Source organism: Alligator mississippiensis, chromosome 9, assembly GCF_030867095.1.
Source record: "Alligator mississippiensis isolate rAllMis1 chromosome 9, rAllMis1, whole genome shotgun sequence".
Taxonomy (NCBI): domain Eukaryota; kingdom Metazoa; phylum Chordata; order Crocodylia; family Alligatoridae; genus Alligator; species Alligator mississippiensis.
In genome coordinates, this window is record NC_081832.1 from 78,741,154 (window position 1) to 78,756,896 (window position 15,743).

The 15,743-nt window shown below is 46.2% G+C and overlaps 1 protein-coding gene across 8 annotated transcripts in view; it reads right to left on the bottom strand.

Annotated features, from left to right (window-relative positions):
- The window catches only part of EBF1 (EBF transcription factor 1), a 296,884-nt gene that overhangs the window by 266,546 nt on the left and 14,595 nt on the right, over positions 1 to 15,743 (bottom strand). For all 8 annotated transcript variants that reach the window (XM_059712948.1, XM_014610157.3, XM_019475980.2 and 5 more), the window contains exon 6: positions 11,055 to 11,123. In XM_059712948.1, the coding sequence (XP_059568931.1) occupies positions 11,055 to 11,123 (69 nt within the window). The remainder of the gene's footprint in view (positions 1 to 11,054; positions 11,124 to 15,743) is intronic.

Here is a 15,743-nt window from a genome sequence, read left to right on the forward strand (position 1 = left end):
TAAAAAAAAAAAAAATAGCAAGATATAGCCAAGAGTGCATCTCGTCTGTTTAGCTCTTTAGGGCAGAGAACAACCTCATGCGACGGGACTGCACGGCGCCGCGCCCCGGCCACCCTCCACAGCCCCACGACCCACGGGGAAAACAAGTGTCCGCGCAGCACATCCCAGGGCATCCATCCGTGGACTCTCCGAAAACGCTCTGCTGTTTGGGCGTCCCCGCCACAGCTTCGCTCACCGAGGCGGTGCAGAAACGACCGCGGCTTTCACGCAAGGCCACGGAGGATGCCCGAGCTAAAGACCCGGAGCTAAAGGTTCGGGGAGTCGCTGTGGGAGTTGAAGTGCTCCAGCCCACGGTGGGGATCACAACCCCCAAGCAAGGTCATCAACAGGCAAGAAAATGTAGGACATTTCCATATGGCCGGACTTCTCCATCTGGCTAAAAGGCAGAGGTCTTGGCTGCATGGAAGGAGAGCTTTATGGGACGGGCAGAGACCACGGGAAACCCAGAGGGAGATTGGGGAGTGGGCTCTTATGGCACCAAGGGAATCTACAGAGCATATTTTGGGTTTTGGGGGTTTTTTTAAAAAGGCATATCCAGGTAAGGGGCCATATTCTGATCTGAAAGGGCTGAAACGATGAGCATCTCGGTCCCCTCCAGCTTCTACTTGCACGCGTGTTTTCATATGACCGCCTGGAGGCGGCTTTCCCCAGGGGTCTAAGCGCACACGCCACACACCTGGGGTTCGACCCCAGCCCTTCCCCGACTGCGGGGATCATGCAGAGAAGCATGGAGCTCACTGGGAAAGCGTCTTGCATCAAATCTTAATAGCCAATTCCTTTCTTTTCCAGCACCGAACTTTCTAATGAAGATGGGACACGTTTCTCCTCTTCTTGCGACTCTGTTCTGCAAAACCTGAACTAGGTAGAGTGGTTTTTTAACATCCACTTATCAAAGTGACTTAACATCTGGGATGTCGGCCAATGGATACGTAGCAATATCGATGCCAAAAATCGAACTGAAAGATTATGTTCATAAAGATTACAAAGAAGGCTAGAACTGGATAGAAGTGAATAGTTACCCAGTCAAAAACCTGAAAGGCAGCCTACACAACAATGGAGGAAAATTACTGAAAACGATTGCTTTTTGATGCTGTTTGATGCAAAAAGCATTGATCTAGCTACAGTTGTACATGGCTTGGGTTATTTATTTTTTTTGCCCATTAAAGATGCTGGCTATATCCTATATTCCTAACTCCAAAAATGACCCTGATATTCAACATAGGAAGAGTTTGGCAAAATCCAAGAGAAGGGCGAAATTAGGAAATTCTTCACTCAAACAGCCGCCACGCGACCACCGTCACGAAAGGGGAGCGCTCGTTGACATGGGGGAACATTTTTAATAATGTTTTTGAAAAAAAAATATATTTCCTTTCACATAAAAGCCGTTCGAGTCTGCAGGACTTTCTTTTGTACTGAAAAAAAAAACACCCCATCTTTGAATATTCAGCTGCCTAAATAATCTCATTTGGCTGAAGCGGACATTTTATAACGATGTTTCGAGTGTCAGGGGAGCGGGGGGGGAATCTATTAATTAGGGAAGACTTTAGGATCCTGGCAACAAGACATTGCCTCTTTCTCTATTTTTTTTCCCTTCTTTTTTGCCCCCTTTCTCCTCTTTGTGGGCAGTGAAAGAGTTAAAGAAAACAATAAAAGAACAAGTGAGTGTACAGAGTAGGATTTACCGGCATTTACTTTTAATCTATGGTCCTTTGCTCTGTGGCTTATCAGCCCTATGTCAGTCCTTTTTCCTCCTTTATATTTCATGAGGGGACCCACATGCTGCTACTGAGAGACAGAGCCCAAGTGTCTGTAAGCTTTTTGTCAGGTAAAAAGAGAAGAAAAAGGAAAGGAACAAGAGGGAAAGCAAAGCTAAGAGGCATCTATTAGATGTCACTAGGCTTTTGTATTCATGTCAATGATTCAGGATTAGAGTATTTGAAATAATCTTATTGAGAGGAATCAAAAGCCCCACAGAGTGAGAGCCTGCTCAGTAGCATATGGCAGAGCAGTGGACAATATCTTATTAGAGATGTGTTAGCTAACGCTATTACTTTTTATATTATATTACTAAACTATTGTGCCTCCAACAGTTAGCTAGATGGTATAGTTGCAGAGTGCCACTTCAGAGGGGATTGTGCTCTTAGAAAGCTTTATAGATTTGTCTGCTTTTCAAACATTGCATGGCTTTCCCCCACCCCCTCCCCGTCCCCTCCCCTGGGCTGGTGCAAAGGGACCCCGCGCTGCACCTACAAAAGAAGAACAAAGTCCAAAAGTGCAAGTAGGACCAGGCTGTTCCCAGCGCGAGCGCGGTGTGCGTTACACCGTCGACCGCCCCCTGCAAAGTCGTCTCCTGGCATTGGAGGCCAGCGGTCCCCGGCCCGGGAAGACCCGGGGCTGGAGGAGGGTCCGTCTGCTTTTGCTGCATCTTCACAAAAATAAACCCAACTCTGGTTGGATTCAAACTTTTGTCAGATTAAGGCCATTTAAATTCGGCTATAATGAATAGTGCAAGCCTAAAACCTTTATTTGCTCTTGGACAAAGGCTTGTAATTGGAGAAATAGCCCTTGTTAGATTTATCTTCATCTGCCTACACCTTAGAAGCAGCTAGAAACCAAAGACAAAACAGTACTGTTCGTAGTATTTCAAGGATTGCCGTGAAAGTCTGTATATCTGGGTCACTTTAATACTGCCCAGTGTATCATTTCAGAGTAATGAAATAAAACCTTTTAATGACAGACTTCATATAAAGGATAAAGTTAGTAGCACCAGAAATATTGCTTTCATATTTTCAAGTCCTGGAGAAGATTATTCATGCCACTTTTCAAAAATACACATCTAAAACACTGTCCGGAGCAAAAGAGCAAATACTCGTTTGATACAGTAATATATTCTGATCACAAACTGCCTGTGCAAAATTACTGTGCGACACACTGGGAACTTTGTATGGCTTTTTCGGTATTTTTCCAGAACAGATGCAGAAGAAAACCTATGAAACTACAGGGAAAGAAAAAATTCATACCAAAATCTACCACCAGTCCTACTCAGACATGCTATTCTCTCTCGAAACCGAAGTTAAACACATTTCTAGGAAGTCACCTCTGCCACGATTTATACCAAAACCATGGCCTGCTTTTTATCTCTATTAACAGCGTGCATGAAAGTGATATACTTCTTGTACACTGAAGTGCATGTGACCATAGCACAGCCGTGCTGGAAAGCATGCCCAACTACATACAGGACATGGATGTCACCATTTACTGGATATGGATTCAAATCACAGACTTATTTTTTACGTCCAAGTCAGTCAGCAGGACCGACTCACTGAGCCAAGTTCCTCCCAGGCCTTAGCTTCTGCAGGATTGGGCCCTCAGTCATGTCACCCCCAAAAAGCAGGCGCAGAGGTCACTACACATTTCACACTCGGAACGAATTCGACCCAATCTAATATAAAATTGAGTACGATCTCTACAAGTACGTTTGCACGCCGCTCTCATTCTTGATAAGCAGGTGCAAATTCCCACGGCGGCAATAAATCAGGGGGCGGGAAGACGGTAGGTTTACCCTCAGCAGCACTGGGCTTGAGAGAGAATGGAGTATTTGGGAAAGGGAAAAAAAAAATCTGAACTCTCTTTAAAAAAAAGAAAAGAAAATGCCAAGTTGCGTGGACGCAGATAACCCCTGGGCTGAACGCATCCTCTTCGCTCAGGACTGGCTTTGATGTAGCAGTGAGAAATCGATAGGTATGAATAGTGCATTTGAAGGTTTGTGAATAGAAACAAAGGGAAGCGCCCGGTCCCGCCAGGTCCTGGGAGCGGAGCGGGGAGCTAGGAGAGCTCGGCCCTTTGCATGAAGCCGTTGCACCAGCCACGTGGTTTCCAAGGGCCCTCTGGTTTTCGGGTGCCCAACTTTTGCTGCCCAAAGTTTGATCTTCTAAGGTGCCAAGCCGCTCGTCGGGACTTCGCTGGCACGAGGGAAGACCAGAACTTCTGGAAAGTCGAGCAAAAGATGGGGGCACCCCCAAATCCTCTTCCTTGGCCCCTGGGAGACCATCAGGGAGGTTCTCCCAAGAGAATTAGGTACCCAAATCCCAGGGTGACCCTCTGGTGCCTAACTCCATTAGGCTCTTTTGAAAACTGTAGTCCCAGTTCATAAGCCAGGTAACAGGCAAAAGGACCTTGGGAGGACAGGGCACATCGACCTCGAGAGCGCTCAGCACCGCAGCCGATGGGCCCCGCTCCAGACTGTGGATTATGGGCAACTACGATCACATCAAATCATCGTCGTCAGTACGAGATTTTAATAAACGAAAGGCCCAAACGCTAGCGCCGGGTTGCCAAGGCACTGCCGAGAGAAGCGAGTAACTATTAGAGCAGCATGACCTGTTCGCAACAAAACCCCAAACCACATAAAAGTCACCTGGTTTGGGGTTTTCCAACACCCTCAAAGCTCAGCCCAGGTTTGCTGAGAAGTTCAGACGTCTCGGGGACCAAGCTGGGGTTTTGTACCGTAGGTCTGAGCCATGCAAAGTTCTTCAGTTTGATTCAGAAAATCGCCTCGCCCCATTCAAACAAACAAGTCGAGGTTGTCGGATCTAGCCCGAATTCTGCTTTGAGAGTCTGGATTCATTCAAAGCTAAAACTCAAAGGGGGACTCCGGAGTGACAGAAAGAGAGGGCAGGGGAGGGAGAAACACAGACCACACGGATGGGAACCAGAGGAAACTGTTGCACCACTCTCCGCGACCCCCCCAAATTTATCCTTTGGCTCTAACAAGGTCTTGGTAGGAGGCAGGGCTGGCACCACAACGCTGCTGGCTTCCACGTGAGTGCAGAGAACTGCAAGACCCGGCTGGGGGGGCAGCAACGTTTACATTTGACCCTCGTAGTCGAAACGTTTCTACCGACTGGAGCCTCTAGTTGTATTTGAAAGGGTCAAAACTCCTCTCAGCACCTAGTCCACATGGGAAAAAATCCTTTGGGCAATACTTTCAGACGTGTCGGCCCCTACCCTGTCCTAGCCACGGCTGTTTTGTTCCTCTCCCTCCCCCAACAAAGTCATCAACTTTTAATGGTTGCAATGCAAAGGTTGCAACATTGGATGGCTGCATTCAAAGGTTGAATAAGCAACTCAAATTCAATGTTCAGGGCCAAATCCCCTCCCTTTTGAGAGCCCGTGTGGAAAGTCAATGGATTGATTGCAATGGCCTCGGCATACTTCATGCATTTCTATGGAGGGCAATGTTTCATCATTCTTCTTTTCTTGGCATACGATCACCCACACCCACTTTTCTGTTCCTGCGAAGTGGCTTGTCTTGGATGACGTTGGGAAAACAAAACGGCTTCTCGGTTGGTTAGATGGTTGTCTTCATTTCAGACTGCTTGCCAGAGCAACCTGCGACCAACCTAGGTTTGCATATCCCTCTTCCCCTCTCGCAGGAGGCAAGGGGACAAGCTTCCCTCCACACCACCCAGCACAGGGACTGGGCTCAGATGTCCAGGAGCACTGGGGGGGGTCTCTGTCCCTGATATGTGCCTCATTGAGAGCTGATTTCCAACACTCCTGTGTGTGTTCGTGCCCCAAGGAGAGAAGATCTATACCCCATGCTCCATTTTGGACCAGAGTTAAAAAGCCAGTAGAAAACGTAAATGAAGTGTAGTTAAGATTGACTTGTAATGCTGTCCTGGAGACAATGTTGAGGAATCTGTATGGTTTAATTCTCCAGAGGTCAAGAAAACTGGGTGGGACATAGCTGCCCACGTGTTTATATGCCTACGATCAAGATTCAGTGTGTACCGCCAGCACGACTGTGGTTGCCACCATGGCCATCACCTACCAGCACCATAACGCGTGAACTGAACAGATGGCCCTGAGAGAACAGTTTGGGAATCGCATGCTACAGCAGCCCCTTCCCTAGGTATTTCTTGCATCCATTTCCCATCGCTGGCTTTGGGAACTCATCCAGTCCTGCAACGGGACTGTGCCCCTTCATCCATTTCTGAGGACTGGTGCTTTGCTTTGGTATCAGTCAGTGGCTGGTGGCTTCCTCCCTAGCAAAATGCCAACCCTGCCATCACCTCTCCTCCTTGTTGAAGAAGGACTTTCTATAAACTATCTGGTTTGACAGTACCTCAAATACCTGGGCAGATAAGGCCACTGCCTATTCATTGCCATACTGTAATGCATTCATTGCCATACTATAATGCATTCATTGCCATATTCACCCTAGGCCTGAAGAGTGCATGTTGGAGAAAGCAAAGCACCATTTTCCTGCAACACACTGCTCTGCATTGCTTTTTCTCCTGAATGGCATTTAGGATGAAAAGATGATCAGGCACATACAATACAATCCACTCCGTGATGACGTATAAAGCAATAAAATAGAGACCCTGAAAGTCATTCATGCCTCCTTTCATGTCACTGCACCATGCAATCCTACTCACAAATAAGGCTTTTTTTTTTCAGGTTGGAAGCTAAAAGATTTCGACACACACGCAGGCAAGTCAGCTCCATAGGTACCATAGGCAGTGGGGGCTGCATAGATAGATTAGTGGAAAACACCGTTTAATAGGATCATTTCCCATGGACTATAGCATGGCTTGGTAGACTACCCAAGCAACTCATATATGATGCATCCCTGTGACACGGGGTCCAAAGCAGCATGGGATCGCAGCACGTGAAGGGCCTCAACGTTTAACAAACTACAGTTAAAAAGGGCCACTACCACTACCCTTCCCAGTGGGACTTCTCCCATAGCACAGGGTTGAGAACGTCACCCAAGGAGATGCCCTGCATCAAATCTATTAATTTATGGTTTTGGTTGGTTTGGGGTTTATTTTAGAAAGTCTTGAAATTTCCCTCAATGGGGCTTTTTTTTTATTTTTTATGTATATATCAATAAAATCAGCAAGGCCCATTCACTGGCCGCCATTGTCACATGCCCTAACTGTGCATCCTGGCAGGGGACAGCATTAGGGTCCACCAGAAATGACAGAGCAAAGTGTTCGCAAACCCCATCCTGCTTCCCGAGGCTGGCGGAGCGCAGGTCCAGGTCCGCTGAGACAGCCTGACCCTGTGCAGAGCTTGCAGCGACTATCTGTGTTCATCTCATCCAGCAGCTACTGGCTCATGGATCCATCCATAAAAGGTACAGAAATATATGGCAAGCATAGATATCTCAATCAAAAATCTGTTTCTACAACGGTCGACTGGGTTTTAAGGGGGGGGGGGGGTGTAAAAGAGTGCCGAGGCACAAAAGCCTCCTTCCTGCATCACAAAATCATATAAAGCCCCACTTTCCACCCTAAGTGACTTTTGTCATTATCATCTTTTCTGATTCTTACAAAGCAAACCTAATTAGGAAGCTCTCTCATTAGTCTTCCAGAAAAATTAGCACAGCTTATGCTAATTACTCCTGTAAAATTTAATAAACTCGTTGAAATGGGAATAGTCTAATGAGGTTTTATTTATTGAACTAAGATAACTGTAAGGAAAAAGGTTAGGACACCGGGATATCCAGTGTGGTAATAAAACTACAATTTATTCAATTTTGGCACAGGAATTTTATTGCAAACCTTTTAAATTCAAATATGAGTTACAATTTGAATGTTAAATCAATCTAGAATTTAATTTAATAACAGGAGGTGCTACATCTTTACTTTAACTATGATTACCCCACAGCCAATGGCTTCACTTCCAATGTGAACTGTTGTTCATTTGTTTTGTACCAATAATACCCTTTTAATATTAGTTCCTGGTCATCAGAGCTGCATTCGCACACATGCAAGTGAGCTGGAGATAAAATATATAGACTGCTCTAAAAGGACACTTCCACATGCCCGTACCTGCAATCAGTGTCCTTTTAAAGGAACTTATTTGATCTCGTGGGTCTATAGCAGGAGTTCCCCGCCTGCGGTACCTTGGGGGGACGCAAAACATCTCTGGGGGGTACGTGGGAGAAATGGTGTCATGGCAGATTTAATTTTCATTACAATAATAATTGGCATTTACGGGGTTAAAATATAACCCGTATGCTAGTAGGGGCACAGGGCGGCTGGCAAATCTGGAAGGGGGGGCAAGGCAGTAAGAAAAAGTTTGGGAACCTCTGGTGTATAGGAATAACAGACTTACACCCCTTCTCCAGAGACAAGACAGGTCACTGTATTACGCAAAAATTCTTTAGGTCACTTTGTATTATACGAGTGTACTCGATAGCAGTAAAAGTCATTTTCTAGGTTGTCCTCACATGCACCTACTGCCTTTTATTTTAAATCCCACATGTTCTGAGGATGAAAAGGTATAGTGCCTATATCCAATCATTTCAAACACGTCTAACTTTTAACTTGCAAAACAAACTACTACACACCCAGTAGCCACAAAGACTGAGCTCGGTCTATCCCACAAAGAGCTTTTCTGAATAACCAATCCGGGGGAGAAAAAAGACAAAAAAAAAAAAAAGGCTTTCAAGGAGTAAGCATAAGGCAGCATTTTCCATACAAGTGCAGTTGTCTAAATAAAACCTGCTAAGTGTTTAGGTGGCAATTCTGTGTTAAAGTTAGATTAAATCCAAAGATAAGGCTTATCAGGCTGCAAGGCATGTGGGAGTGCTTTAGCCCAAATGGTAAATGAATTCTGCAAGCTCACATGCAAATAAAAATAGCTAAATATGGTTTTGCATATCAATTGCCATAATAGCTTAAGATTTTATGCATGCAGAAGTGACAATTCAGTGCAACTCAACATATGTTCCAACTTGTGCAGGCATTTTAACGTTATAACCATTTTTAAAGTACTCCTTTTAAAGGTATAGAGACTCCATGTAGAAGGCTTTCTACTTTTTCAAACCAAAACGGGAGGAAAAAAAAAAATGAAAGGATAAATGTCACAAGAAACATCACTAAAGCCACTAACTGTATAAAGCACATACTTATTTGGCCTAAATTGTTTGAACTAACCCCGGCCAAGAAAAGGTTTTAAGTACCCTACTGGGACAGATGCGAAGCGGCAACAATAGAAGCCACACTAATGCAATCCAGGTAACACAATCCTGTTTCAAAAACACAGGGAGGGCTAATTACAGCACTGCTGAGTCAAATTTCTTATGCCATTGCAACCCACAGGAACAGGTCAAAATCAAATGTTATTCAAACCACAGTCATATCAACCCTCTGTATCAAAGTCACAATTTAAAACCAAGTGAAGAACTTAAAAGCTTAACCCATTCACAAGCAAAATGTGATTCAGTAGGGGTGGCAAGGTAGGGTTTATATTATAACCTAAACTGTATTCTACCGGTATTTTAAACCCAGCATTCAGAATTATACGTCCTTGCAGCAATTGAATTAACCAGCGCTAATATGATCACAACTGGAGCATTCAAGCCATTCCTTCATATCACTGTTTTTATCGTTTGTACAAAGCCAGTTAAAAAAACCAAAAAAACACAAACCCCCAAAAACCCGGGTCTCTGGAGTTCATATGAAATGAGTCACAACTCGCAGTTCTGCATATTGGATAGTAAAACAAAGTATTTCTGTAAAACCAGCCATTAACATCCTAGCAGCTCATTTTCCAGCACAATGCAAAATTCATGGGGGTTTTGTAGCTCTCATGTAGCTCAAAATGCTACTCTAGCCCGGTTTCTACCGCTCAAGTCGACAGCACCCGGACACAAGACACCCCGGAGAGGCTTCCCCGGGCGCTCTCTCGCTTCCCCGGGCGGCTCCCTAATGCGAGAAGAGGAGGAAAATATGCACGGGGAAAACACATCTTCCGAGAGAGAAACATCCCTTCCTGCAACTAATCCCAACATCTGCCGGGAGCTTCCAAAAGACGCACTTTCCGAACACGGTCAGACAAGAGCTATAAATCTGAAAGGCTGCACAAGCACAGGGACAATTGGGAGCTCGGGGACGTGCCCTCTTGCCTGCGACTCTGTTGTGACGTGGTGCTGAACAGGTCAGACACCCTTCACCTTCCCTCGTAAAAGTGGGCGCTCCAGCCCATCGGGTATTTGAACTTCACACAGCGAGGGCTAACTCCGAGAGGAAGACGAGGGGAGCGCGTGCTCCGCCAGGGCCCCGGGGTCCCAGACTGGCGCGTGGCATCGCTTCCCCCGGTGACAGACAGCTTCAGTCCTCCCTAGCTATCGAACTCCCGGGGAGCAATGCTACATAAGAAACTGATTATCATATACGTTTCTGTACAATGAATTTCAATAATTAAAATGTAAAAGCGACTGTTGGGCAACAATTTGGCATAATTTGCCAGCACAGAACAACTACAATAGATTTATCGTGCTGCGATGATTTACTTGGTCATGTCAGATTAGTCCTAGGGATCTGTTTAAAAACACAACAATTAAGACAGGCAAAATGAATTAACCCACTGACAACGCAGCCCAAATAGCACTTCCACCACCGAAAATAACTGGGGGATGGGGGGGAAAGCTTAGTTCGCAGATCTATTTTTTTTTTAAACTGGTTTTATACATAAATAAAATAAAAAAAAAAACAACCTTAAAATGTAGATGGATTGCATCCAACAGAACTACTGTAGCTAAAAGTGATAATGATTCAAACATTTTTCAAATAAAAGTTAAATATTTATAAGCACCCGACCACATTTCATAAATCACAAACTATTATTATTTTATTCCTGAAGCTTCCCTGGCACAGCATGTGAATCGAGCCACAGAAAGTCAGAAAGAAAAATCTCCTCTTTCTGAACATGAATCAGAGACGAGGGCTGGAGCATTCCTGCGAGCAGGTCTCACAGTCCTAGCCCATCTGGCCCTGCCATGGGAATCACCATCACAAAGCACAACTAATTCGGTATCAACAACAAAATTTCATCCATATACCCACATAACCCCTTCCCCATTAACGACACAGGGCAGGTGGTTCATTATAATGAGGAGTAAAAACATCATCATCATCATCAAATAAAAAAAAATAAAAAACAAAACAAAAAACGAAGGAAACAATAGCCGTCCTTACCTGTCAATTATCACTGGATCTGATGGAGTCTCATTTCTGTTGCCACAGCTTTTCTTGTCACAACAGCGGCTGCAGAGCAAAAGTGAAAGGATTTAGTGCAACCATTACACTGTAAAATCATCATTACGAACCCGGGAGGTTCAAATTGCCGGGTAGAGTTACCATTCTGTCCCCGTCTGGAAATCAGTCAAATTCAGTGGGTCACATATGGGTTAATCACCATGTTTAACTTCTTGCACAGCTGGTTAGCAACGGAAAATATAAAACAAAAGGGGCTTTGCCCCTTTGCAGAATGACAGCTCGGGGAGCGCTCGAATGACGTGGCTCTGCCTCCGGTCCCCTTCCCAGGGAGCCCCAGCTTACCCCCGACACACGCGCAGGATAAAAGCGGGCTATTTTTTCCCCCAACAAGCAGCAGCGTAACACATCTGTTTATATCATTATATCGGTTTCCACATCCAGCAGGATTCCCAAATGCCAGGAAACCTGCCCCAGAAATCTTTAAAGTGCAATATTTTTCCCTTTTAACAAGGCTGTTCCTAGCGGGGCAGCTAAAACAAAAGCCCTGTGGTTTTATGCTCGAGCGCGTCCACTTCCCGAAGTTTTCTGAGAATTTTAATGATGGCAAATACTATGGGAAGCCTGCACTGATGGCTGGTGTCCTGTATTAAGTCAGATACAAAGCATGCATGTGAAATGTAAGCTCCCTCTGCCAAAAGCGCTGTTCCACTCCTGACCTTGAGGTTTGTATTCCTTTGAACTAGGATGGGTCATTGTTTCCAAAGTGGTGTTTGTGGCGATGATTTCTTGTCAGAGCTTATTGTCCATTAAGTGCCTGACTCACTAAAATATTACACACCGTATCGCACGCCGTACATGTTTCCATTTTGGCCAGAAATCATCTGCGGCACGACCCGGTAGGGACGCGCCCAGGACCGAACCCAGGAACTTGGCTCTTCTAAACGGTCCCATTTGACCCCAAAAAATGATTTGTGCAAGTTAAGAGATGTGCCTGCCTGGGCTCACAGCCCATCCTCTCCAGTGGACAACTGCTTCCAGACCCAAAAAACCCAACACTTGTACCCACCAAGGACCCTGGCAACTCCCCTTGCCCTTTACTATTGTAAAAAGCCCCAGATAGAAAGGATGAGAGCCCTGGATGCCCGCTCCAGCCCCTGTAGAGGAAGTGCTATAGGAGCTTCCCTGCCAGAAAGAAGCCAGGATGTGCTGGCAAATCCCATCCACGTGTGCATCTGGAAGGGGTTGTGCCCACACTCATCTTCAGCGAGGTCCTGTGCTTCTTCATTGGGACCAAGACTGGGACATTGGGACATTGCAACTGCTGGCTTCGTTCTGTACAGGATCCAAGAAACTCCAAGCTCCACGTTAACTTCAGTATGTCAACATTTAGGGTTAGGCGACTGGTAGGAATTACTGCTGCTCTTATTTCATCTAAAAGGGACTTATTTCCCCCCCCCACAGAAAGTGGAAGAACATCAACACAGGAAGAAATCCTTAGAAGTTGCACACTATATAAATAGCTCTGCTGGGAATATGACAAAGGTTTTCTTGTGCTGCAGAACAATAGAGTAACTAGTGTACAGTTACACGCCAAGATTAGCAATAAAAGCAACTGGCCGCACTAGAAACAATACAAATTTAGCCTTTTGCATAAAATGGCCAGTTTAAACCTGGCTTTTTTTGTTAAAAAAAAAGAATGTAAAAGGATTGTTTTCAAGGAGGGGAAGATTCCTTTCATTGCAAAAAGGAAAACTGCAAAAAGTTCAAAACCTGCAGTCTTCAATCTGGCAGACGTGACATTGTTTAGGATTGCCAAAAAGGTTCATTTTATACTGCAATATTAAAATAAAACAAAACAAAGCCTGGGCTCACAACACATATCCCAATCTAGTGGATAAATGGTCCTGGAGACATCATTTCTTTGCCTATAAAAGGGGCACTCAGCAGAATCCAGCTAGGATGGTTAGGGTGAGAAAGTTACCCATGTACAAAGTCGTAACGACTGGGAAAACTCTTTAGTGATTGAAATGCAATTAGAAACATCGCTGGCATGGGTTCAGACAGCGCTGTTCTTGCAAATGAAGCAAATCAGAGCCAGATTTGGATACGGTTCTTGCCCTAGTTTGGAGCCCCTTGCATTGCAAGAGGTCCTTCCAGCTACAGAGCCCCTGCTCCTGGAGCCCAGGCAGACAGGGGTCACAACCTAGCCCGGGAGCCCGAGTCTGCCAGGTGAAGGTCTCCAGCCCAAAGGACCTGCAGGGACACATGCCATCAGCCACGGGAAACAAAGCCACGGTCCAGGCCGAACGCTTTGCTCCACAGCTGGAAGAGGCCCCAGAACGAGGGAGAAGAGGCAGGCGAGGGGAAGATGTCTAAAAGCAGCTTTTAACACAGAGAGGTGATAAAAGCCAGGATGGATTTGGTTTCATTTTCCTGCAGGGACACTCCGCTTTCAGAAACACCGAATGACTCACTGAAACCCACCAATCTGAATGGGACTTCCCAAAAAGTGATTCACCCGCAACTAGGAGCGAGGGTAGGATTGTTCAAAAAGCGACCTGGGAAGGAAAAACAATTGGTCTTTGTGGTGCCGCCGTCCCCCCACCCCCACCCTTTCTTTTCGTACTACTTTATACCAGTGAAAGAAGGCCAGAAATGTTTTATGTTTAAAAATGTATCCCCTGCTTGGTTTTGTCATTAGAAACACGGGCTCAGTCTGTTCTTTTTTTATTCTACAGACAGCTGGAAAAATTAAGACATCACAGAAACCCTGCATTTGAGAACTTCATTAGATGGCATGGGAAATGGTTTTTCTTCAGCCCAATTCAAACACCCTCAGTTTTAAAAATCTAGTTAACACTAGGGAGGAAAAAAAATCCTCCATGCTAAGGATCCAGCCTCCCTTCCCCTGCCAAGGAGCTGGCAAAGCTCCTAATGCACTTCTACGAATCGCTCAGGGAAGTCTCTGATCAAACAGGGAAAGGAAGAGTTGATGTTCTTGATATGTCCAAGGTAAAAAAGCAAGTAACTCCCCTTCCCTTTTAATGAGCATGCTCCTGTGTGCACCATGTGACACAGAAAAGGGCGGCGCGCTATTTTCCCCTCCCTTACAACTTTTTCTTCCAAAAACCAAGTGGAAAAATATGGGCGGATGGGGTAGAAAGTAGACACTTCTCACCTAGTTCTCCCCATGTTCATCCCATGCTAAGCTCCCTGCGGTCCTTGGTGCCTTGCCCGGTCGTCCTTCCCCCTTCTCCACACCAAGGCCACCTGCGATGTCCCTGGCTCGAGCTGCTGGCCAATACCTCATCCTGCATTTGCCTGGCTTAGGGGCCCCATGACAATGGCTGGATGGTGGGAGGAACAGGCACGAAGCCTCTGCTTGCACACAAGGGCTTCCCCCCATCCCAGAGCAAACATTCGGGAGCCAAACAGGAGCCAGCAGTGTGCCCTTGTCACCAAGAAGGCTACCGGCATCCTGGGCTGCATGGGTAGGAGTGCTGCCAGCAGACAAGGGCAGTGATTCTTCCCTCGATTCAGCACTGGGGAGGCCACATCTGGAGTCCTGTGTCCAGCTGTGCGCCCCACTACAGAAAGGATGTGGACACATTGGAGAGAGTCCAGCGGAGGGCAATGAAAATGGTTGTGGGGCTGGGGGACAGGACTGGTGAGGAGAGGCCAAGGGAAATGGGCTGATTGAGTCTGCAGAAGAGAAGACCGAGGGGGATTGAATAGCAGCCTTCACCTCCCTGCAGGGGGGCTGCAAAGAGGATGGAGCTGGGCTGGTCTCAGTGGGGGCAGACGACAGGACAAGGAGCAATGGGCTCAAGTTGCAGCAAGGGAAGTTGAGGTTGGATATTGAGAAAACCTCTCCCCCAAGAAGGGTGGTGAAGCACCAGAACAGGTTGCCCAGAGAGGTGGTGGCATCTCCATCCTTGGAGGTTTTGAAGACCCAGGTAGACAAAACCTCAGCTGGGATGATGCAGTTGGGGCTGGTCCTGCTTGGAGCAGGGGGTTGGAGTAGATGTGACCTTTGGGGTCCCTTCAACCCTCCTTTTCTAGGAGATGGATGAACCTTTAGCTCCTGGACTTGAACAGCGCATACAACAGCCTCTGCAGGAGACGACAGTTCGGCTCAGGGCGGGCAGGTTTTCCCGGGGAGGGCACAAGGCACGTTCCCCGAGTTCAGAGCCTCATCAAATTCTTTGTCCTCTCTCCAAGGCACGAAGGCGCCACGGCTTCCCAGCAGAGCAGCTGTATTATTATTTTTTTCCCCCGTGGGCAAACAAGTTATTTTCTTTGCAACCTCATTCTCTGAAATGACCGAGCCATTTCAGCCAAAACTTTCCCAAAAGCTTGTCCCCGAGGCAAACCCCTTCTCAGGGAGATTTCAGCCAGTCTAGTTCAAGCTTGGCAAAGATACAAGCCAGTGAAAAGAAGATCTTGTCAAGGAAATTATTGGGCAATATTGACTATAGGCAATAGGCACAGCTTCCTCCACTGCCTGCAGTTACAACAATAACAGCAAACTCCAGCAAGGCAGTGAATTCTTCCCGACCGTTACTATTTTAGTCAACAGAAATGGCCTTATTTTATCATCTTCCGAGAGGGCTGAAATCGTTAGGAATAAGCAAGTACCTGCAACGCAACCCGCTCGCTCTCCTCTGC